Consider the following 23728-nt stretch of genomic DNA (forward strand, 5'->3'; position numbering starts at 1 on the left):
CATAAAAACACCATTTTGGCTCGATAGCAAAGACTTCAACTGAATAATCACAAGGGTGAAACTGTAACTATTACAGAGGCACCTCTGGGATATCCATACATAACAGGGGTGTCAAAAACACTGTAGGTTTTCTGGAGGGCAAAGTGTTTAAAGTGTACGCTGCTGGCTCTTGCTCCAACATCTGCTTTTAATTACTCAATTAGCGCAATCATTTAGTCTCCTTGACATCCATCCAAATGGCAAATCATAGCCGGAAGTTGTTCTGTTTAAACAGAGCGTTAAGAGGAATCATGAAAAATGCATACATGATAATGTATATGGATGCTTAACTAATTGAACCAATTAAGGGGAGGGAATTGGTTTGAGTGAGAACAGCCCCGATGTCGCCCTCCAGGAAGACGCTTTGACACTTCTGATCTACAGCCTCCCTGTTCACAGTGCAAGGCCTAGGGGGTCATATTTCAGCAGACAAAAGGACTTTCCCTTCAGTCATACAGCAACAATGAAAGCGACTATTCAAAAGAAATGCACATTTAAGGATGTTATGATAACACATGAGGTCAGACCGCGGTATGTGTGGTGTGTTGTTGGATGCTTTAGAAAATCCATCTGGATGCTGGTGTGTTTACAATTTACTTGGAATGTAAAGCCCCCAGCCTCTACTCAGAATGAACTGCAGGTTAATATAACACCTGCAGGTTGGATTTATGTACAGTAGTTACAAGTGGAACCTACAATTCCTCTCGGTATATTTCAATGCTCTTCTTACATCTGGCATATACAACAGCGCCATAAGAATGAATGTAAATGTATCTGATACTGTATATGACTATATCCTCATGGACATAAAAATAGATCAACCTCAAGTCCAAATTAATGTTAGTTTGAGGACTAGCATGCTTAGGCTATGCCTCGTCCCAAAGTTAAACCAATGCACCCCCACGCCCCCCCTTCTTTTGGACTACCACCCACCCACCACAAAAAAAAGAATGATTGTACCCCCGCGGTGGTGATTTCCTGCTTGCTATGGATGCATAAATAAACATAGGCATAAATACACAGAGGACACTGACTGGGACTTGCTGGCCAAGTGGGGCAGCTGTTATTAAAAGGGCTATTTATCACTGTCACCCCACTCAGGTTCCATCCCTCTCTGCCCTCCAGCGATGTCACTAGGCCGCACAGGAACAATGTGGCTCATCCAACCAAACCTACCCCCTCTACCATGCATGCACAAAAACATGCATGCACACACAGACGCCATGAACACACAAGATACACATGGACACACAAATATTTAGAAATAGAGTGTAACCTGCATGTATAAACTGGAATGAGCTGCATAGATGGGCTCTATGCTCATAGAGCACACCCAAAAAAAACAACCAATAAGCACAATAAACAGGAACCTCACTACTGCTTTTTGTCCAATATCTACAACACATTTACACTACACACACCAAACACACCTTTCATTTTCTGCTCTGCTACTTTATTGATTGTGGCTACAATTACCCACTTTTCTGAGGCGCTGTATTAAGTGAATTCCCCCTTTGTTGGACAATAAGTACAGAAGGTTGGCTAAGCCATGCTATCCTTCAGCCTAGGGGGACAGTCTACTTCTCCTGCACCCTCATCATCATTAGCAAGCCGAGATAAAAACACACCTCAATTAGTTCACCTCTGCAGAGGGGAGGCACATCAAGTAAAGGCACGTGATTCCACCTGACCCCTTCCACACTTCCACTGCCAGCTGTCCACTATTATGTCCACACTCAGAATACCAAAGAATCATGTTCTCCGTAAGTCACACATTTTTAAACATTCACAGCATGGACATATTCAAGCTAAGTCTTCATAAGCTATTCTGATAGAGCATAGTTCTTTTGAGCAATTCTATTCAGATCTCCCTTCAAGTTGGCCAGCAATGGACCTGTAAAGGGTATTTCTTTTACACTATCAGTATTAAATTAACACTGCGGATTTTGCCATGTATACAGTGACCTGTAACCCTTTATAAACCTCTCATGCACTGCAGCAGCAATCCACTCACCATTAATGAAGTGCTTACTTAACCAAATTAGACCCCTTAATTCCTAGTAATTCAACATAATAGCTATCCTCTCTGCCAGAATTAACGACACCATAGCAGAAACGCAGCAGTCTCTACGGGGCCGGGCCGGCAGAGGGAAAAAGGCAACCCCAGCAAATTCCATATTCTTTGATAAATATGTAACAGTATGTATATAACTGTTAAAATGCATAACCCTCGCGTAAGACCCCTATCAAGTCTGCTTTACACCTGTATTACATTTCTCCTTCAATCAGCAGCTTTTCTCAGACACCGGGCCTCCCACGAGGAGCAGAAACCATTACAGGCGACCACAGCTCATTTGCAGAGAGATTGGAGATCATGCAGTATCAAAAAAGTATGTGAGGCATTTCTGAGAACAGAATTGATTTATTCCACTTCTGCGTTTGTATGCAGCAGCTGTATCAGTGTATTTAATGTAAATCTCCATCCCACGGCCCACAGAGTTGCTGTGTAGGTAGTTGCTCAGGAGTGCAATCAAGCGACACGGGAGGCCTATTCTCCAGCTAAATTAAAGCAAAGACACCTCAACATAATATCAGGCCGCTGACCCCATGCTCACGACCATGTAAGCAACGCAAGAACTAACGATTGTACATGGATTGATAAAAAACCAGCCTGATCACCCTCCTTTGCATGATTCTGCTGGATCCATTTTGTTTACGACACAAGAGACATTAGGAGCTCTTCTCTGGCGAAGGGAAATGAACAGACATATAAATAAATATTTCCAGAAGATTTCAATTTTTGACTTGACAAAAACAGATCACGCAGAGCCTGTGGCTAGAGAAGCCTGACTGCAAGCTGGTGGGGGGTAAAAGACGGCCCAGGGGGGGCGAGGAGGGCGTCTGTTTTTTAATGAGCTGAAACTTTAAATACTGCATAATATATAATAAAAATGGATAGTTCATTTAACTCTGCCGATAAGTCGCAGAAAAAACTATTAAACTCCATTACTCTTAATGTCAACAGAGTAAGCATTAAGTATGGATGAAGTTAACGTGATATCATATCAGAGCCGAGAGAAAAATAAAACAATAATCAACTGACATTGGAACAAAGAAATATATAACTAAAACAAAGTGCACTGAGCTAAACCCATTATAAAACAATGACAATGATGTATTATACTACTAGTAGTAACCCTCTCAGAACTACTATAAGGATAATAATTTATTCTCCAGTACAAAATCTAATTTAAGAGACCTTGATGGGAGAGTCCTGTATTTTTCATTCATTGCACTCAAGTCCCTATTTCAACTGGGACCCATCTTGAGAAGAACAAGATGACTGACAGGCTTTTCACCCACCCACCGTCAGGAGCTTGGGCACAGCAGGCACAGTCCTTCATTTGCCCCCCATCCTCCACCACCCATCAAAAAGCGAGACAAGAAAAAAGGATTGGGGAGTATAAAAAAGAAATATGGCAGCACTTGTCATCCTTTCCATTCTGCTTAGTGCTTAGTAATGAGAGCGTTTTCCCCCCTGGGTAAAGAAATACAGTATAATAGATTTTTAATGGATCCCCAACACCCCTTCAACTCCCCCCCAAACAAAAAACACTTCCACACCATCACAGCAAATGTAAAAGGTAGTAATTCAAGTTTCAGTGGTATGAGGTCAGCAACTGAAACCACAAAGGTCTCTAACAACTATATTTCCTTTTGCTATATGCTCTACTGTCTACTGTCTACTCTGCACACCGATCATTCAATAGGCAGTCATTTTCTGTACACTGGTACTTCTAAGCTCACCAACATCAATGTCTGTGTTGTGCCACTGGAGATATTTCTACCGGAAAAGTAGTATGATATGTATTTTAATTGTGACAAAATGCCCCACCGCCGCATGTCTACTGTTACAATTTTGGCTGACACCTTGGAATTGAGGTGTAATGTATGGGTGATCCTCGTTGTGGTGGTCTGCATTACCCCTGCTGTTAGACAAGCATGCTAGGAAACGCTTCTGGCTCGTCTAGGGGCTTTATGATAACCTCACCAGCATTAGCTGCAGGGGTGGTTCGTACAATAATTGTTTCTGCCAAGCCATATATCTATATGACAGAGGAAAAATAGCGTGATTTTTCCTGCTAAATAATTGATTTTTGGAATCAGCCTTCTGCATAAAACACTTTAGTGAAGTGAACATGGTTTGTGGCATTATTTTCCCTTACACCAAGGACACATGAGAATTTATAAGCCAATTAGTGTATAAATACAATTAAGACCTTGTGAGTTGATGAGCAATTTCATTATTCCCCGCTAACAACTTACAGCCACGCTACACTTAATTCCAGCACTTGTTTTGCTTTTACCTCAACTCTAAATTGCATTAGTATTTAAAGATTTCACCTTGACAAAACATATTACCAGCTTCAGCATGCAATTAAACTTGCCAAGCAGACATTCATTCTTTGTTTATTACTACATTAGTTGTGCATGGGGTAATCTAATTCCATCAATAGAACCAGCACTAACCCGGCTTATTGAAAGGCATCAATCTCTTAACAGAGTCCAACCTATATTTTCTGTTAATTTACAATAGGCCATTTGCAGGGTAGATATCCTAGACCTGTGCTGGTGGTGACTGAGGTACAGTGTGTAACGCTAAGCCTCTGCTTGGGTTGAAGGGTTGCCCTCCCCTGTAGTTTAGAGGGGCCCATAGGTACAGTCTTGAAAACAAATACAATGATCTCGCAGCCGCCAAAGCTTGGGTTTCACTGACTCACATCATCCTTTAATAGGTAGACACAAAGCTGCAGCCGGTTGCAGGCCTGTGCCATTATCTGTCTCACGCTGTACTGCAGTATCAATGCAGCCCATGGGTCAAAGGGTCAATGAGTAATTAAGACATGGTTGCCTGAGCATTCCCCATGCACACTTTCAGCATTGACGGAAGGTTGGAGATGAAAGGAGGGGTGGGATCTCCGTGTAGACTGACACCATGGATCAGATTTCCATAAGTGTGTCTAACTGTTCCTTGTTAAAGGCAATTAGTATGATTGGGAGATAGTGTGGTATCAGCATGCTCCATTAAGGAATATTTTACAAATGAGAACCGTTAATAGGTAAAGTTAGAAGCATTGCACATAAGCCTATACCAATGGTTTTGTTTGGCAGCTCACAGGCATCTTGTAGGATCTCCAGAAAGAAGTTGAATATCAGCCTTCTTCTTTAATAAATTGTTCTCTTGCACCATGCAAATCAACAGTGTGCGGGCGTATTATTTTATTTTATTATTGGTGTGCACTTGCCTACACACCTGCTTCCAAGCCTTCACTTAGCTCTGGTCCATAGCTCTAATGCGTTGCATTTAGAGCTATGTTACTCTCGACTTCCGCCGCTCGCATGAATGGAGACCAGCCTCTCGTCTTTAGTGTAAATAGAAATAACGTTTTTGCTACTCAACAAAACAAAGGCGGGTTGTGTCATTAGAAAGCCTACTTTCCTTAGTGGACGCACTCTGAGCCCCCCACCACACATATAAACGGTACTTTTTGGCCAGAAAGGGATTTTCTTTCACCGGAGGAGAAATATTCTCTATGAGGCAATACTCTGGGCAATATCGGTAGAAGGCGCAGTGGAGTAACTAAAAGTATTTTTTTCCGGTGGAAACAAAATCCCCTTTTGGCCAAAAAGTACCGTTTATAAGTGTGGTGGGGGGCTCAGAGTGCTCCCACTAAGGAAAGTAGGCTTTCTAATGACCCCGCCTTTGTTTTGGTGAGTAGCAAAAACGTTATTTTTATTTACGCTAAAGACGAGAGGCTGGTCTGCATTCATGCGAGCCGCGGAAGTTGAGAGTAACATAGCTCTAAATGGACCAGAGCTAGCCTTCACTAGCTAGGCGGGAAATTGCTGTTTTCAATACATGATAGTTCAGTTGGTGATCAAAGCATGAAATTCGGTTCCAATATGGCGGCATGTTTTCCAATATGGCTGCCAATAAACTGCATAGATGTACATCTGCTCATGGTTAATGCACAGTTGGTGATACAAACATGATATTTGGCACAGATCACCTTTATGACACCCTAATTCATTATCAACCATGGGACACGCAGAATTCCTAAATTTGTCAAGATGGCCGCCAGTTTTCAAAATCCCTGCAACTGGACCTACGTTTTGGACAATATCACTTTGCTGGGGCTGAATCTTTGATTTCCCCCTAATTTTGATATAAGAGAATATGTTCTGGAGGTATTTCTACCAAAAATAACATTAAGTTCCAATATGGTGGCATGTTTTCCAATATGGCTGCCGATACATTGCATAACTGTACTACTCATTTAAAGGAGTGGTGTGCACCGCAATTTTTTATGGATTGCTATACTCCCAAAACTAAGACCTATATTGAAACGTTATATAGGTGTGCGAAGGTTTCTCAACAAGTACAATATCAACACAATAAATAACATTATTCATATTTAACACATTTTGATGCTAAAAGCATCCAGTTATATGCACCGATTTTAACACATGAACACGTTTGTAAGGTCAAATAACACCAAAAAGGAACAGGTAAAACATTGCCATGTAAGCTGATATCACAGCCAACCCCGAGAATTACCAAGAGCAAAGAGGGGCAAAAGGTCCATTGATTTACATGTTCAACAAGAAATTATTCCTGCAGCTTCATTGTTGCTAAAAGAGAAGAGGCCAAGGCCAGAAAATTGAGGTCGCTGATAAATGCTATTAGTGGGAGATGCTGAGGGGGGTTGAAAATCAATATGGCAGTTTGTCAACCTGCCTCTCATAGGGAGGACTCTCTGCAACGGAGCTGAGCGTGCCCTGTCAGCAAAGCACATTATCAGAAATCAAAGTCCAGGGAAGGCCTCAAGGAGGTAATGCAGACGCCCATACAGAAAAGGCTACACTTTGGTAATTAAAACCCATTTTATCAGACCTGTCCTGTCACCAGGTCCTCTCCAACACTATTGACAATCTGTTGCATGGAGAGTGATCACTAATTTCACTTTAAACAAATGAGTTAGTTAAATTTCTGCATTTTACAAGTTAAACGAGGCAAAGGGGACGTGTAGTCAAATAGGGGATGCAAATAGGGGAAAACTGTTCCATTATAAGAACGTATTCCTCTCCAATTGAAGTTTAAATATTTGGCTCTTTATCAAGGCAGGGCTAGGGGCATTTAGACATGGATTAGTTATCATTTTTAGAAGCCTCTTCTGATCATTCATCAACCTCCCCGTCAGAACACTACATTTCACAAAAACGTTTGAGACATCCGCATGACTTTGTTCCAGTGTTAAGACCAGTGCAAATGATGAACCACAACAAAAGACAAAATCAAATTCAAACATTTCCATAGCTTTAATAAGTTATAAATATTTGAACAGAGTTGAAAGCACATATGAAGCCAGTGCCCAAAACTCCCAGGTAAAACCTTTTGATTGTCGTGGTACGGTTTCTCGTGACTGATTTGTGATCAACACGTTTCACAAATTCATGTAAGTAGTGGGACTATATATATATAATAGATGCTTGAAATAATAAATTAGCTCAGTTTAAATAATAGTTTATAATTAATCACTGGCAAATTTACACAAATATCAGGACAAAAAGGTACTTTTTAGTCAATGTATGGGCCTAGCCCAAGGTTTAGACTCTCGTAGAGGTTTTTTTTTTTCGATTCTGACGTTCGTCCTCTACGAGAGTCTAAATCTTGGGCTAGTATGGGCCCAGTGTAACAGTCTCAGGCACAGTTTAAATAGAATGACAGGATCACATTATACAAAAAACACTGTGGTGATTTTGCTTAGTTCAGTACTGTGCTCCTTCTTCCTCTTTGTAGGCAAAATAGACCTTGACCGGTCCAGCACTGGTCTGCACTGTCTCAGTAGCCCCCACCACCAGCCAGCAGCCAATGCCATAGGCTAATGAGGGGATACCTGCAACAAGTAGATAAAATTAAATTGTGCATAATGGGTTATGAATATAAAACATTGATATTATAATGGGATATATCTTATAAGGGCCAGAAGGACATCCAACCACACTGACCTAGATTGATGACTTTCAACATGGTGAAAAACTTGTCCTCAAAGTCCAGGTTTTGTGCAGGTGCTTTAGTGCAGTGGTACTTAATGCAGGGGAAGCAGCCTGTTCTCAGTATTTGGTAGTTGGCTCCCTGAACACTCCAGTTGAAGTTGGACAGTCCGAACTGGTCGTTGTGGACGTCACTGTAGCGAACACAGTACGACGTCCAGGGGGGAAATTTTCGCTGCACCAGGTGGCAGGACAACACCTCTGATGCATTGGGGCGCGGGCCTGTCTTGCCAAATGTGCTCGGAAACAGAGCAATTCGTAGAAAGGCGTTGTGTATCGTCTTAAAAACTAACTTCATAACTTTAGGTCTCCTCCTGCCGACCTGCCCTTGCCACTTGACTGAATTCAATGACCTTGTGTTACATGAGATCGAACCAAATGTTAGCTGTGTGGACACTGGACTCTCACTTAAAATGAGAAATCTGGAGATCCTTCGGCAGCAATAGAATGAATAGTACACGGGACGAAAGAATGAATGGTTCTTCCACCACCACGGAACCTGCTGCTAAAAGTATGCAGCAGAAAGATCTGGCTGGCACAGGCTCAAGACGTACAGGGATTGTGTAGCTAAGCTACCATGGTGTGCTAATAGTACTAACAACACAACAGGCACAGGCAGGATCGCCAGACCTAATAGAATGTCATCTTAAAAAATATATTCCGAATTCCGCTACAGAGGGCAAGAGCAAGATTCCAAATAGGTACATGTCGGCCGAAGGTGAAGGTAATTCAGAAAGAGCTGTTCTTTCATGCTGTAGTTTATCAGTTTGCGCGTGTGCGCGGTACTAATAATAATCCGGTCAGAAACGCAGCGCAGCATTTCTGTTCCTCTTGAGTCTTGACTCCAGAGAGTAAACCTGAGTCCTGACTGTCTAATTTGTATCATCATATCACCAAGTGGGAATTATCAAGTGTTTAGATTAATGAAACAGTCAAAATGATCAATAGTTATTTTTATTGTTCTCTAGTATTGGAAGTTTTAATAATTAATTTGTATACCCCCACACTACAGAGCTTGTTCTGATTGCAGCCTAACAAGTCCAGATTCAAATACACAATGAAGCACAATTGCAAAAACATCTTGACAAAACCTTTCAGTGAGTGTCGGTGCAGCAGTCCACTCAAAGTTAGGAAACAGCCTCCACCCCTTGCACTTTGTTCTGCATAGTCGTCCGTAGAACATCTTCTATATTCTTTATCAAGTCCTCAAATACACAAGAAAGATCCATTCATTAAAATGCGTACATAATAAGGACTACTATGTATTTTATTTCACTGCAAGTGGTTTGTTTTTCATTAACTGGTGACATTTTTTCTTCTGTGAACAGAACATTCCGGCAGATCACACTCAACACAACACTGCCTAATCGAACATACAATATATTCTCATGATGTAGATGAAGGGAGTGATCGTTAGGGTCATTAAAGCGGTACCTTGAAATTAGTCTCTCCTTGCATTTTAGGGAATGATATTTCCTGATGAATGATGGACAGATTCCGAGCAAAGGTCATCAGGGCTCCCTGGAGATCCTTCGAGACGGTTCTATTAACGACACCCAGAACAAACGAGTTTACTAATGATTCCCTCGCAGCCAGCTAAACAAACACTTGCCCTGTTTATCAGGTGGCGGTGGTTAAATGAGAACCTTTTAGCTGACAGCATCCTCGAGTCTTTAGGGGAAGATGTGAGCAGAGCTTGATTTAACCGTTAGACCACTGTGTGAGCTAAAGGATTTGTGTGATAAATATCTTAAATAACCCTGTTGTTAAAGCCTGTTAGAGACATAAAAGATATTTACAAAGCTAGAGGTGGCAACTTAATCCTCTAAAAGAAGAGTCTCTGTTATCAGCCGACAGTACTCTGGTAATTCTGTTGTCATTTTATAAGCATTTTCCTACATGCCCAGAAAATGAGGTTGCCGTACAGGTACAAGGCACATCTTTGTTAGTCAGTACGTATACACATAGCGGATAATCACCATATTTGACAGTTAAAGGTAAGATACAGAAGGATAGGAAGTATAGTACAGTGCACTGCACGCACATCCAAGTGTGCCAGGTGCAGGACAGACAAACAATGCATAAAACAGGGACGTGTAGAGATTGTTAGAGAGGCAGGGGCTGAAATCTCGCAAGAGGGCACTTTTGGACAAAAATAGCATTTCTTTCACCATAGTAAATGCTGCATTCGTGCTCTGGAGTATGGGGCAGTTGTTTTACAAAAAGCAGGGGCTGAAGCCCCCTTTGATGTCTATGTGTAATGTGTATACGTCCCTGGCATAAAATAAACATGAGGTCCGCACACTGGCCAAATAAGCTCCACTGTAGTGCAATTCAATGTTTCGATCACACGCAGATCTTCATCAGGAATATTTGCTGATGAAGATCAGTGTGTGATTGAAACGTTGATTTGCAATAAACAGTGGCGCTTATTTAGCCAGCGTGCAGACCTTATTTGTATTTTAAGATATAGAAGGATACAATGGAAATATCTTCACAGGGCCTGCTTTGTTAGAAGCCATTTTCTATTCAAAGGTATTGAATACAAGGGTAAATGGCACATGACCGGTGTAAAGGCAACCATTAGCACACAGCAGTACTTCAGTACTTAATTAGTTGACTTTGACCCTTGGTCAAAGTCAACTAATTTGTTGACCAGGATTCACTTGGTCCGCCACTCCCCTCCTTTACACTTTTTTTTCTTTTTGGGCTTTTTTGCCTTTATTGATAGATATACAGTAGCTTGACAGGAAACGGGGAGAGAGATGGGGGGAAGACGCACAGCAAAGTTCGTCAGGATTGGGACACGAACCCACAACACACTGCTGGATTACCAGCCACGGTGGCCTAGACCAGACAGTGGCCTTGTGGTTGGAGTGTCCGCCCTGAAACTGGGAGTTTGGGGGTTCGATCCCCGGCCGGGTCATATCAAAGACATATAAAAATGGGACCCAATGCCTCCCTGCTTGGGACTCACCATCCTTGGGTTGGATTGGGGGTCAAATCAACGAATGATTCCCGAGTGCGGCGCACGCTGCAGCTCACCACTCCAAGAGATGGGTCAAATGCGGAGAACAAATTTTACTGCGGTAAGGTGTGACTAATCATACGACTTTGACTAAGGTGCCTGGACGGCTAAGCCGGCCCAGGCCTATACACCACATATCTTGACAAAAATGGACGATCTACAAGCTCACACATAGCGTTGCTTTGCGATGCATTGTGAGCTTGTAGATGTGCTATTGTCCAGAAGATTTACCTCCAAGAAAAGCTATACTATGTTTCAAGTGGTTAGACTGGACAAATACTGTGCCATTTCTTTCACTGTAAAAACATACAGTACTTACACCATTCCCAGACTGTATCTTTCACTGCTGTCATGAAGAGCAAAAACAGTGCCTTGCCTCTCCTGCAAAGAGAAGCAACAGTCACATGAACACTAACAGAAAATGTTTATCGTCATTTGACGTCAAATTTAAACAATCATATGTAAGACATCATTTAAGGTGTTTTTTTCATAATTAGGCCAACAAGTTCATACTGAGTGTGGTTTACCTTCCAGTCAAATCCAATCCCATGAGCCTTGCACATGCTGAAAAACACATTATAGTGCACCATAGAGAGGTTAGTGTGAAGCAAGCAGCTCCCAATAACTGCATAGTGATTAGTCACAAGAGACTGTGGGACAAGAGAAAGGAAATAAAAGAAAACAGAGATTTAATAGCGTATATGAGTTCTGGTATTGCTGTTTTCCATTAGTTCTACCCGTGGCAAAATTGAATTCATTTTTATGTTGAATTATATTCCAGGCTAAGGAATAATTGCTATCATGCATTCGGTGCCAACATGGCTGGAGAAGAGATGGTTGAACTCTGTACACATGTCCTTAGGGTCAGTGCTGAGTTTGGGGAGTATGTGTGATTAGTGAACATGATGAGTGTGGGGCACATGTGGTAAACTGTTGGGCCTCCCTTAATTAACTGCAGGGAGGAACAATTAACGTTTGGAAGACATGCCAAATACAAGATGCACTTAATTGTACGATGCCAATCAAAAGAACTAGGTACACTTTGGGGATCACACATTTTCTAATGTATGATAAGGCGAAAGAAAAAGAAAAGACGCGCACACACCAAGGACAATAACATAATACACTTCCCCATAGAAAATAAATACAATTTCATTCTTGAGTCTATGCTACAAGAAGCGTGTGTCAGAAAAGTAGAGAGGTTGATTACTTATAGGTGGCAGGGCTCACAGGATAAAACAGTGCCTGGCCCACGGACACCTCGGGGAGAAGAGCGACCACAGGGCTAAGCCCCCGTGGCTGTGAGCACAGGAGCTAGCTCATAACTCGCTATGATAGCCGCGTGTTTCCACTTGTCAAACACCGGACCCTCACACTGCAATAAAAGTGTCCAGTGAGGATTTAATTGTGTTTGTAATATGCAGGGCACTAATGATGGCCACTGCTAAAAGCCATTACCGCCACAGCGGCTGAGATGCTACGGTGAAAGCACCGTGCCGCCAACTAAATGAATGTTTGATAAAATAATACAAGTCACGGATTAACAAGCGTAAACTCAGGCATGCTGCTAATAAAGAAACGCTATTGTTTAAGCCCTGGCACCAGGTTGATGAGGTGTTCAAGCATGCATACACATGCATAATGAATATGGTATGAATTATTAATGTGTTGATTATTTAGCCTCATCTATCAAAATGATAATGAATTCAGCACCTAAACACCAATTGAGCTCAGTGCGTAATTACAGTATTTAGTTGTATTTAACAAAAATGAATAGCAAAACACTGATCAATCCTCGTAATTGCTGGTGATATTGAAATAATCAGTTATGAATTCCCTTCCTGTTTCAGACCCCTACCGTCTCAATCTGCTCTGCTGGAGGTTAAATATTACCTATATAAACAGTGTGGGGGGGGGGGGCGGGGGGGGGGGGAACAATAATACTATAAAATAGCAATCATTTTGTTGAAAACAAAAGAAGAGAGATTATTATATAAAAAAAGAGAGATTAGATTAAAAATATATAATATAATAAAAGCAGGTATAAATTGCTACTTTGGCTCCTCTGTGGTGTGCAGATTCTTCTTTGATTGGCACTGGCACTTCTAAACGGCACGTGCTGCAGTCCAGTGTTCCACCAGTCATGAACAGCAGCATCTGGGTCATGGCCAACTGGTCACTGTATCCCAGGTCCAAGTCAATAGTCCACACCTACAGTACACACAGGACACATATATGAACTGATTATCATACTGTACTGGTTTTCAACCCTTTTCATATCAAGGCCCATTATGTATTCAGCATTTGAGCCACGGACCACCATTTGATGACTATTAGTCTCGCATGCAGAACCAAAACACAATATTTTGTTATCATTGGATAAGATTTTGTTGTATTGATTTGGTACCAGTGTAATGCTTAATTGGGTCGTCCACTCACAGTTAACAGCCTTTGTATTGAGTTTGTGCTTGAAATGTACTGTAATTCTGCAAACTGTTAATAAATATTTCAATCAATCAATCAATCAAAACCATAGGAGAGATAACAATTCTCCTACATTCTCCAATTGTCTAGACGTCTTGTAAATTGTAATGTTTTGTTTCATTTTACACTCAAGAGTTAAACATCTATAAGGGTCCATTTGATTACCAATCCTCTATCATTTAGCTGGAGACCTGCTGGGGACAGCTCCAGGGGGGGGGGGGGGGGGGCAAAGGGGGACTTCAGCCCCTCTGGTTGAGGCTTAGCCCCCCCCCTAAGCCCCCCTAAACAAAGATGCATTAGTCCCCCCTTGAAATCGCCAGCACCCCCATAGCACCCCCAGTCGCAATTTTCTGGAGCCGCCGCTGCCTGGAACCCCCTCAAGGACCACTGGTGGTCCCCAGACCACTGGTTGAAAACCACTGCTGCACACTGCATTCATATGCTATACAGCAGTGGTTTTCAACAGGCAATCATTTGCTTATTAGTTGATGACAAACATAGAACATCAAAGAATTTCACATAAGAGTTCTAAAAGATGAATAGATACATTAAAGCCACTGAACGGTAAGTCCTTACGCAGTGGGAAAAGAAAAATGTCATGATCAATTCCTGTTTTCCAGGTTTAGGTATTACAGTTAGCTGTGAAATTACCAACACACAAACCAGCACCCTTTCTCCTACAGTAAATGTCCAGTTTAAGTCTTCCAAGGACCAGCTTGTTTGGCTCATGTCTGGTGAGACGCTAACTTCAGATATGTATGGTAAATGGCATCATTATAAGTATATTAAGGGGGTCAGCTATGGTCACGGCCTTCTGCTTAAACAGGGCTAATTTTCCCGATAATAACGTAATAGCTATGCCCTCTCTTCAAAACGTGGCAAATAAATCACCAGTGAAGGAGTTGTTAATAACTAAGTGGCAGTTGGCTGCCTTCCTTTGCTGTTCCTATTTGTCAAAGTAAACGCTCCTGCCATTGAATGCAAATAGCTGCCTGCTTCATGAAGCCCACATTGGCTGCTGCTTTATCTCTACTAACGCATTGACATTTGACTGTAATATACCATACAGTAGCTGTACTATATTGTATATTTCTTTATGATTCAGTAGTAAAATATTTTGATGAGGAATAACATTTGTCTTTAACAGTAAAACTACAGTATGTGTTGATTTCCAAGGTTAACATTTCCAGGGGTTTAACATTCATTTTATAAAGGTATGCTTAAAAGCATTATTTGTAATTAATTTTAAGGCTTTAATATAATGATGGAAAATCATATTGTGTCGTTTATCATTCAATATTGTTTCAATAGCGCTCTAGAGCTTTCTTCTTCTTTGCTATGATCTCCTTTCTCAGCACAAAAAGTCTGTTTGTGATGTAATGAAATCTTAATTTACTTGCAACTTTGTAGTAGGCCATGAAGTCTGCACATAACTGTCTACCCTTTTCCAACCGGTTTAAAGAATTTGCCATGTTTTGCATTGTCTAAAATTGAAAGTCACAATTGCAATATTTTATTTTTTATAATACACACTAAACCAAATGCAAAGAGACAACATATAGAGGAAATAAATAGAATGCAATACTGAAAATACTACAAACTAAGTCAATGCATGCACTGTGTGCATACATGCATGACAACAGTACAGCAGTACAGCCTGTCCTGTAGCTACTGCAGTATACCAATGGACAGAGAGGAGTCTCTGTGTGTATCAGGTTAATACCTGAGCCTGGGTGACGGACAGACTCCACAAACCCTGACCCATTCACTACACTCACAAAAAAAATCAAACCCCCATGTCCCCATTGTCACACTTGACAAAGACGTGGGAAAAATAAGCCTGGATTGTACCTGTTTTCTATAGCCTTGCATTTTCATTAAAAAACCCTGATGCTGCAGCTGGGGCTCTGCTGCTCCACAATGTGAGGAAAGACTGCAAGGGCAAACATATGTGACCCACTTCCTCCCATCAAATAAAGTAGGCAGCTTTTAGCAACAGGTTTGAATGTAAATCGATGTTTAAATGCAGGCAGGTTTGCCCCTGTGGCTCTTCTCTGTCTGCGGCTCTGTGCGTAGGGAGATGGGGAAAGGCTTCAGACTTGACAATGTCTCCCGTTTCTATTAAAGCACATGCTTTTCAGGCTTAATTCTTAACAACGCGGCCCGGGCCACGTTGTTCACCATGACCATTCACCATGACCATTACAGCTCAGCTCATCTTTTTTGGGCTGTCACTTTCTAAGTGGTTAAAGAATGAGCAGTTTCTGTTCAAATGCTAAATTTGAGAAACAGTATTTAAAACGCCACATACTGCAGGTTTGCAGTGGTCATATTTTACCTGTGAGTAAAGAGATAAAAGTACAGTTTAAAAATAAGATGAAATCAATATGAAATTAATCTTGAAATACCAATTGCAACCATATGGTGTAATAAAGGGACACTTCTGCAAACTGAAAATGTTTTTCTAAATTACTAAAAATATTGTTGCCCCACCAAATGAAAATTTAGATCAATCACATAAATGTGAAGAGAGGAGACAAATTATTACAGTGGATTGCTTCACAGTCCATAACATACTACCCTCTAGTGGCAAAGGTGCTTCAGCCCTCAACTACTATGTTGACTCCAAATCCACTTCTGATTTGGGAACCATTAAAAGTGTCAAAATGAATGCAGCACCGACAAGAATTCTAATAAGGGAAAAAAATGTCAAGAAATGAAAATCCTACCATAAAATAAAAAGGTGCAAGTTTGTTTGTTGATGGTGGAAAAAGACAAACCTAACAAAGGCTATTTAATGCCTTTATTCATACCCCGTAAAATGGCAAGGCTGTTTCAGTGGATTCACTACTGTATCGCATTTTCAGTATTTCATAGGCCATATTGTGAACAAAAGTATTTCATTTTACAGCTCTGGATCAATAAGGAGTCAATGCAGCCACATGCTAGGAGCGGAGGTTAAACCACCATAAAGCACTCTATTTCCAATATCATAAATCAGTGACAGTTTCAGCAGAACCAAACTCAATGACAAATAAGATGAGGTTTCCATATTTTCTTGTTTTACTAAGTAGATAAATATCAGGAGAGCCCTGCCGGTACTGTAACTAGACAGGGGTTAAACACTGTCAGCGCTGCCTTCCTGAGAGGAGTCAGATCACTTTAGAATGACCTATTGTCTGAAAGACAGAGAGCTCCGAGTTTCTCAGCTTTCGTGGGGGTTAAAGGTCAAGCCTTAAATGGAGGAATCAGTGTATTGACACAATAAGACCTGACAGTTTATTAGATGGTCTTGTGAAACATTTGGCCCCATGCCCAGTGTTTGCCTTGCGTGTTTCACAGGTCCCCAGGGAGCCGTAGGGGAGGCATCTATCTACTCATGTGGATCCACTGACCCAGCCTAAAAATTGATCCCTCGCACCGGCATGGTCGAATGGAGTGCTTTTGACACCACGCGTCGCCTCAGCTTGACCATATTTATCCTGATGGTTTAATTTAAAGGCTGTGTCGTGGCTAACCTTCTGCTCCAGGGTTCTGTGGTCCAGGAAGGTGGCCAGATCCAGGGAGATGTGGCCCACGATGAGACGCTGCAGGCAGGCCCGGCCCACGCGTGCGCAGATGGAGTGCAGGGCGTCTGGGCACACGGAGGTCTGGGGGACTACGGAGCCTACCGTCTCCAGCTGACCGGGGCCGTGGAGCTGGTCTCCGCAGGACAGCAGAGTTACCTCACCCCCAGGCTCCAGCAGCATGTCCACTGTCAGGCAGGTCACGCTGTCTGAGGGAGGGAAGGCCTCCACTACCCCGCCTGGACACAGAGACGGAGGAGATGGCAGCAAAAAATGGATGCATGGATGCATGGCTGGATGGATGGGTAGAGTACCCGACTGAGGCAGAGGAGCTAAGGTTAGCCCTAAAAAAAACACTCACTCCAACACAGCTCCCTTATGTTACTTTTCTTTTTAAATGTGGTAGTTGCTGCTTTTTAATAACCAGCTGAAGACGAAATAATTCATTTGTCAGTTCAACATTCGGGCACTAAGAATATGCCAAATTAGACTTGGTATATTCAAAATGGGGGAGTATTTCCCTGCAAATAGCATTCAGCGGCTGACAATAGGCATCTAACCTTGCCGGAGGAAGGTCTTGAGGAAGCAGGCCCAGTTGGGATAGCGGGAGGTTTTAGCGGGCTTGGCGTGACGGGCCAGCCACTCTGGGACCTCGTCTAGATATTTGAGCAGAACGGGCTCCTGCAATGAGGAAAGTGAAAACGTGTACATCAGGGGATCTACTGGATCCGAGTTAGAGGGAGATATAAGGGCACTAACGCACAATTTGTTCATTCAATCACAGAAGAACGTGTCTGGGGCTACCGCTTCATTTTGTCGCATTACCATAGTATTCCCAGCATCAACTACGTTGCTGGAAATACCCATATACCACCCGGACGGCTCTGCTAACCTGGCTGTTATCCTTGAGACTTGATCAGTGGCAGCTTCAGTTTCTTTGTGAGCATCTGATGGACACTGCAAGAGGGTCCGCCTGTGAGTGACAGCCTATTATCAGAGGGCCTCAGGAGTCTAATGGCTTTAACTCACAGCCACGGAGACAGCACCTGCCCTCAATAACAACTCCCTCCACTGGGCGGCTGATGAATACCTAAGCTAACCCCATCTATCTGGGGATCAATCAGGGGCCTGACTGGGATCGATATCACTCTTGTTTCTGTAACTAGGAAATGCCATAATGGTTTTGCCACTTAATTATGCTGTTAATTGCCAACTTTCAGTTTCAGTGGGTGTGTCTAAAAGCTGTTTGGCAATTTAACACAATGCACCCTTTTGTCTAACCTTGCTGTAAAGTAGTGAAAATTATTATTTTAATAATTTTGTCATGCAACTCTCTAACTCAGATGAATCTTGAAGCAAGACAGAAATCTATCGATCTTGAATTTTCATGCCTATGTGCGCTGGATGAGGTGTTTAGATGAAAAGAGAAGAATTGATTCCTCGCTGTTCTGTTTAATTGCAAAGTACTAAGTGCTGTAATGTCCCCTGTTACAAGGGACATCATTTTGGCCACACAGTAATTTCTGTGAAACTAAGCTACGTCTGAAGAGGAGCACGGGCTCGAAACATCACTCTGTGTTCTGCAAAATAATAAATAACCAACAAAGGGTGGTGCGGCTCAACCTTTTTCTGTGAAACTGAGCCACCCATGGAGTAAAAAGACGAGTAGATTCTAAATGCAAAAGATGGCTTTGTTCTTTTATCTATCAACTCTATCTTAGAACGTCACTTTGTTTTGAGTATATTCTGTCTGGCTTCACTGGAGACAGAACTGGAGATTATGCTGTTGACATTCCAGTCATGTAGCAGCCATCATCATATTCAAGTACTGTAAGAGACGAGGTCAAACGCTACACAGTGATTCCCCCCTCCACAAGCCATAAAGCACACAATGGCGCGGCAAAAAGTGTAAGGGAACGGTTGCCATTTTCAACGGAAGAGCAAGCTCACCCCAAGACTTTGCCTATGCAGTTCACAGAAACAGCGGGACACAGGGAAAAGAAAGAGAGGTATTCTGCAATAAATTATTTGGACTTAAACTGCAAGCAGCACTTTGTGATAGGATTCAAGCTTTGCTTGGTGTCCACATAACGCCATGCATTCTGCCTATAAATAAAATGGATCTAGCCCTGCTTTTTTGATTGCCATTTGATCTCGCCATTACATTGCCAGAACAGCTAAGGACCGAAAGGACTCAAGGATCACCACCTTGCCATATCTCCACATTTATTTACTTCTGCATTCTGTCCAACTCTGCTTCTGCTTGAAACATGACTAATTAAAAAGTGTACAAATGAAACATGAGGTTTGCTTTCACTGCCACCACTTTTCTTTTTTTTCAATTTACAATATAATGACAGCCACTACACATCATTGGCATGGTTAGGACTGACAAATAAAATAAACACACACACACACATGCATATGCACGCACGCACGCACGCACACACACTCTTCCCAGAGGCGGGCCACAGCAAAATGGTTTTACGGATTAATTATGCTCATGCAGAACAGTAGATATCGGAAGTCTTTCTGTCCCAACAGAGAGACAGCACACCACTTAGACAAGAACATCTGTAAAAAAGTGCCCCCTTTCTTTAGTGTCGGTGATTATGAAATGAGCCATTTCTTTGACAAACCTAACCTAAATAAGGTGTTGCTCAAGATCTGTTTTCACACAGCGTGGCAGAAAAAAGAAATACTCCATCTGTTGACGCTATTAGGTGTCATTTTTACCCTCTTGTGCCTAATGATCCATATGCAAGCTGTGTGTTTGAGTGCTTAAGTGTGTGTATGGCCCCCTTCAGGCATTGTGTATGTGCAGATCTACACCTCTTTAACCTCTCACTCGCTCTGTGTAAACGCTGAAAGAGGCCCGGGGGCTTACCGCAGGCTGGAACATTATGCCAGCGGCCTCGGCTGCCGCAACATTTGGAGCTAGCGCCCTATTCTCTAGACCTCCGCGGAAGCCGCTATAGTGTGGATGGGACTATACTCCAGCCCCTCCTCCCTAATCCTCCAGCCTTTCTTTACCGTTGCCTGAAGGGATCAGAGGTTGGGATCAGAGGAGGGATCAAGATTATTCTAAAGGACGACACAGTAAAATCCTTAATGTTAATTTACCCAAATGGAGCCGTAAGGGTTTCTACACACCGAGTTAAATTAACAAGAGGATTTTACTGTGCATAGGGTTTTCTCTGTCTGCCTCTCTGTTTGTTTAGATAGACAGCTCTTCACACCGAGTCGCACAGAACAAGCAATAATTAAACAATAACGCACAGTCCACTTACACTAATGTGGAGGTTACTCTCCATCCCCATCCTCATTGGTGTGGATGTGTCGAACATGCTAGCGAGTTGCTTAACGTATCAAAAGAAAGTGTGGCTTAATCTATACTTAGTTAACTGTTAAATAATTAATTAGTATTTGAAGTACTTTATTTAATAGTTTGAGTCTTCTGAATAATTAATAGAACTGCAGTCATTTTAACAGCTTCGCCTACTGTATCTACTACAATCATTAAGCTTAAAATGCTCACAAATATTTAAGATTGTGAGTATCTATCGCATTCGCCAGCATTCATTGCTATCGCAATTAGGTCAACAGTGTTTTTCAGCCAAGTGGCGCCATAATGAGTGCTATATCTCAAAATATACGGCTAGACTTAATCCATTGAGACCTGGAACGCATCCATGTCACGTTAGCGTTTAACCACATTAACCATTAACCCATTTTGGGGCGGGAACCCCTTTTGGTGTTTTAAACATTGTTATAATTTAGCTATTGAAAAATAGCAGATCTACAAGCTCATAGCGCGCCACCGAGTGGCGCACTATGAACTTGTAGATCTGCTATTTTTGAAAAATCGTTAAAATGTGCCTCAAATCTTTCCGAAAATTGTCATGATGTAGAAAACATTTTTTTTTTAATTTCAACGTCAGGCCTGAATGGGTTAAACATCCATCTACACTTGCCGCTGTGAGGATATGACAGCAACAAGATGCATTGATATAAAATATTCATATGTTTGACTTTACCAACAATGTAATGTGCTGTAGCTCTATGGGTCAAATGTTCTATGCATTCTGTACTCCACAGAGCTCATAAATAGCCAGCTGGAATCTGCACAAAGAAGGGTGGTATAATACATTTGAGGGAAACGACGGTAATGCTAAAAAACAAAAACAAAAAACACCCCAAAAGCACACTCCCCATCCTGTGAGGATCACAGGATGTGGGCTTGCCTTTGATTAAAAGAGCAAGGTGTAGAATAAAGGCCAGTTAAAGTGTTGTGTCCATATGGCCCAGGAGCCCTGAGGCTGTGGGCCTACGCTGGGGGCCTCGGCACTCTTCCCTCTCCATGGGACCCCAGCTGGTGAAACAAACCCCATTTACTCTCCCGCGCTGCTTCAGCCACCATTATGGACCTTGGCTGTGGCTCAGCCGCGCTCTGCCATAATTAACAGCACCGATGCCACGACAATTACAGCCCTGCACTGCACATACACTACGAATTAAAGAAGAAGTTAATAGGAGGGAGGCATGACGAGCCCCTAAGAACCTTGAGATGGCTGCCGTTCTTTGGAATAAAATAAAAGGTAAATGCAAAATGCTCCAAGCCCACAATGATTAGCCTGTAATTAGTTTACACAAAGCTCTCTGTTAAATGGCAAAATGCGGTAATTAACACATGACAGAAAATCAAAGGCTACTTTGTAAGTATATGAGAAATAAGCGCCAGGGGCTCACAAGCAGATTACAAGTGTATAAAATGAACACTTGACTTTACTAACTATTAATGACATTCATTTAGACTGAGATAGGTTTCTGTGTAAATTTGAATACATGTTTCTCATATTTGCACTAACTAATGTGTCCGTTTAAAATCAATCGTCCCCATGAAATGAGTGAAATAGATGAACCTGCAGAGTGATAAGGGTAGAGATAGATGCATGCATAATAATCAATTGTGAGTTAAAGTCAAAAGTGTAACTGGAATCTCAATCTGCCTGTGTATTAGTAAAAGTTAACACCTTAAGATGTCAGCCCGGCAGCTGACGTAGCCGTCTGGCATCTAGGCACCTAGGCTGCTAATGTCTGGGCACCTAGGCGGCATTAGCAGCCTAGGTGCCCAGACAGCGTGTCGCCAGTTCCGACTCCCGATCCCGGAGACCTTTGCTGCATCTCATTGCCAATCTCTCTCCCCCATGTTCCTGTCAGACTACTAAAAAGAAAGACAGAGAAAAGCTCCAAATATATTCAAAAAAGGAAAAAGTGTGTTAAGACAACACCTAAAACTTCCAATTCTGCTTGTTTTGTCATAAACATAAGGGAAAACTACTTATGTACCTGTGATTTTTTAATTACGTGTGCTTACCATATAGGTGCTCACCTACATTAGCACAAGTCACATTGCAAAAGTGTATTGGCAAATGTTAGAATACATTAATTTCAAATCCTAGCATGCCATAGACTGAGACCTCAGTCTCAGTGGTGTTTTCTATACAGGCATACAGCAATTTACAATTGACACGGATTTCTCTATGAGCTGGCATCTTGGGTTGAGTTTTAATGGTCAGTGCCAAGGTGAGCGGATTAATACGTCATTTTCTACACATTAGCACAAACTACTGATTGTGGTTGAATGGACAGATGCATCCGTATCCAGATATCTCCATCCTTGATTGAATGCCAGGAGGCTCGGGGGACGATGCTAAAAATACTGTACCACAGGGACCACTGCGGGGAGTGGGACTATTATGTTAAGGTACTTTGCTCTGAGCTGAATGATGGTTGACACTCTGACCCCGTCCTGACCTGTACTGTGTTTGGCCTGACCTATTTGTGAGCCGCCTAGCCTTTAGTTGGGTCTCCTGCAGCCAGAAGGGCAAACCCCATTTTAATAACCAAAATGTTATTATAAGAGTCTAAATTTAAATAGCCGGTGATTTCTCATGGGTCTTAATATAATAATAGCACTTGTGTAAAAGCAGAATCTACAAAGCACTTCAGATGTAGCGATAAAAACAAGGCATAATCATAAAAAACAAAAAAAAACATCAATTTAAGGAGGAGATATAAAGAGAACAAATTAAGAAAAAGAAAGAGCATAAAAACAACACAAGGAAAAGGCATGCACATTAACATTACATAAAAGCAAAAGCATCTGACAGATTTTGACACTGAGTGAATGTTGTGATTTCTTTCCATTTCCCCCGCCTTTGTCTTTTTTATGGGGAGTGGGGGTCAGAGGTTGAACCATACCTGAGCCCATGCTGTGCTCCATAGCTCAGGACCGTGACGCTGGAACTCCCGCATGGCCCAGCCATAGCAGCCGAGCTGACACGCATCACAGTATGCTGTGCCACGGCCTCCTGACTCACAGTCCATCTTAAAAAGCCAGCGCCGCACCTCCATGTTCTGAGTCATCAGCCGGGCCAGTGTTTCGTGGAGCTGCATCGGAGAGACAAGACATTCTAAGTTAGTGACGCTTTAA

General features: G+C 42.1%; 2 protein-coding genes across 5 annotated transcripts in view; both read right to left on the minus strand.

Annotated features, from left to right (window-relative positions):
- Positions 1-7869: 7869 nt before the first annotated feature.
- On the minus strand, positions 7870-8452 carry cUnh15orf61 (chromosome Un C15orf61 homolog; the record flags this gene model as incomplete). The annotated part of the gene is made up of 3 exons (XM_079502324.1): positions 7870-7997; positions 8110-8288; positions 8448-8452. 3 exons carry the CDS (start codon positions 8450-8452, stop codon positions 7870-7872), a joined length of 312 nt encoding a protein of 103 aa, XP_079358450.1.
- A 640-nt stretch (positions 8453-9092) lies between these two features.
- The window catches only part of iqch (IQ motif containing H), a 26942-nt gene continuing 12306 nt past the window's right edge, over positions 9093-23728 (minus strand). For 3 of the 4 annotated variants that reach the window (XM_079501570.1, XM_079501569.1, XM_079501571.1), the window contains 8 exons: positions 23497-23685; positions 17793-17913; positions 17185-17471; positions 13238-13393; positions 11710-11832; positions 11502-11563; positions 9589-9697; positions 9093-9359 (listed from right to left, as the gene is read on the minus strand). In XM_079501570.1, coding sequence (XP_079357696.1) covers positions 9282-9359; positions 9589-9697; positions 11502-11563; positions 11710-11832; positions 13238-13393; positions 17185-17471; positions 17793-17913; positions 23497-23685 — 1125 coding nt within the window. In that variant the 3' untranslated portion in view covers positions 9093-9281. The remainder of the gene's footprint in view (positions 9360-9588; positions 9698-11501; positions 11564-11709; positions 11833-13237; positions 13394-17184; positions 17472-17792; positions 17914-23496; positions 23686-23728) is intronic. The other variant, XM_079501572.1, reaches the window with a different exon arrangement.

The sequence above is a fragment of the Electrona antarctica genome, assembly GCF_951216825.1.
Source record: "Electrona antarctica genome assembly, chromosome: 5".
NCBI classification, from domain to species: domain Eukaryota; kingdom Metazoa; phylum Chordata; class Actinopteri; order Myctophiformes; family Myctophidae; genus Electrona; species Electrona antarctica.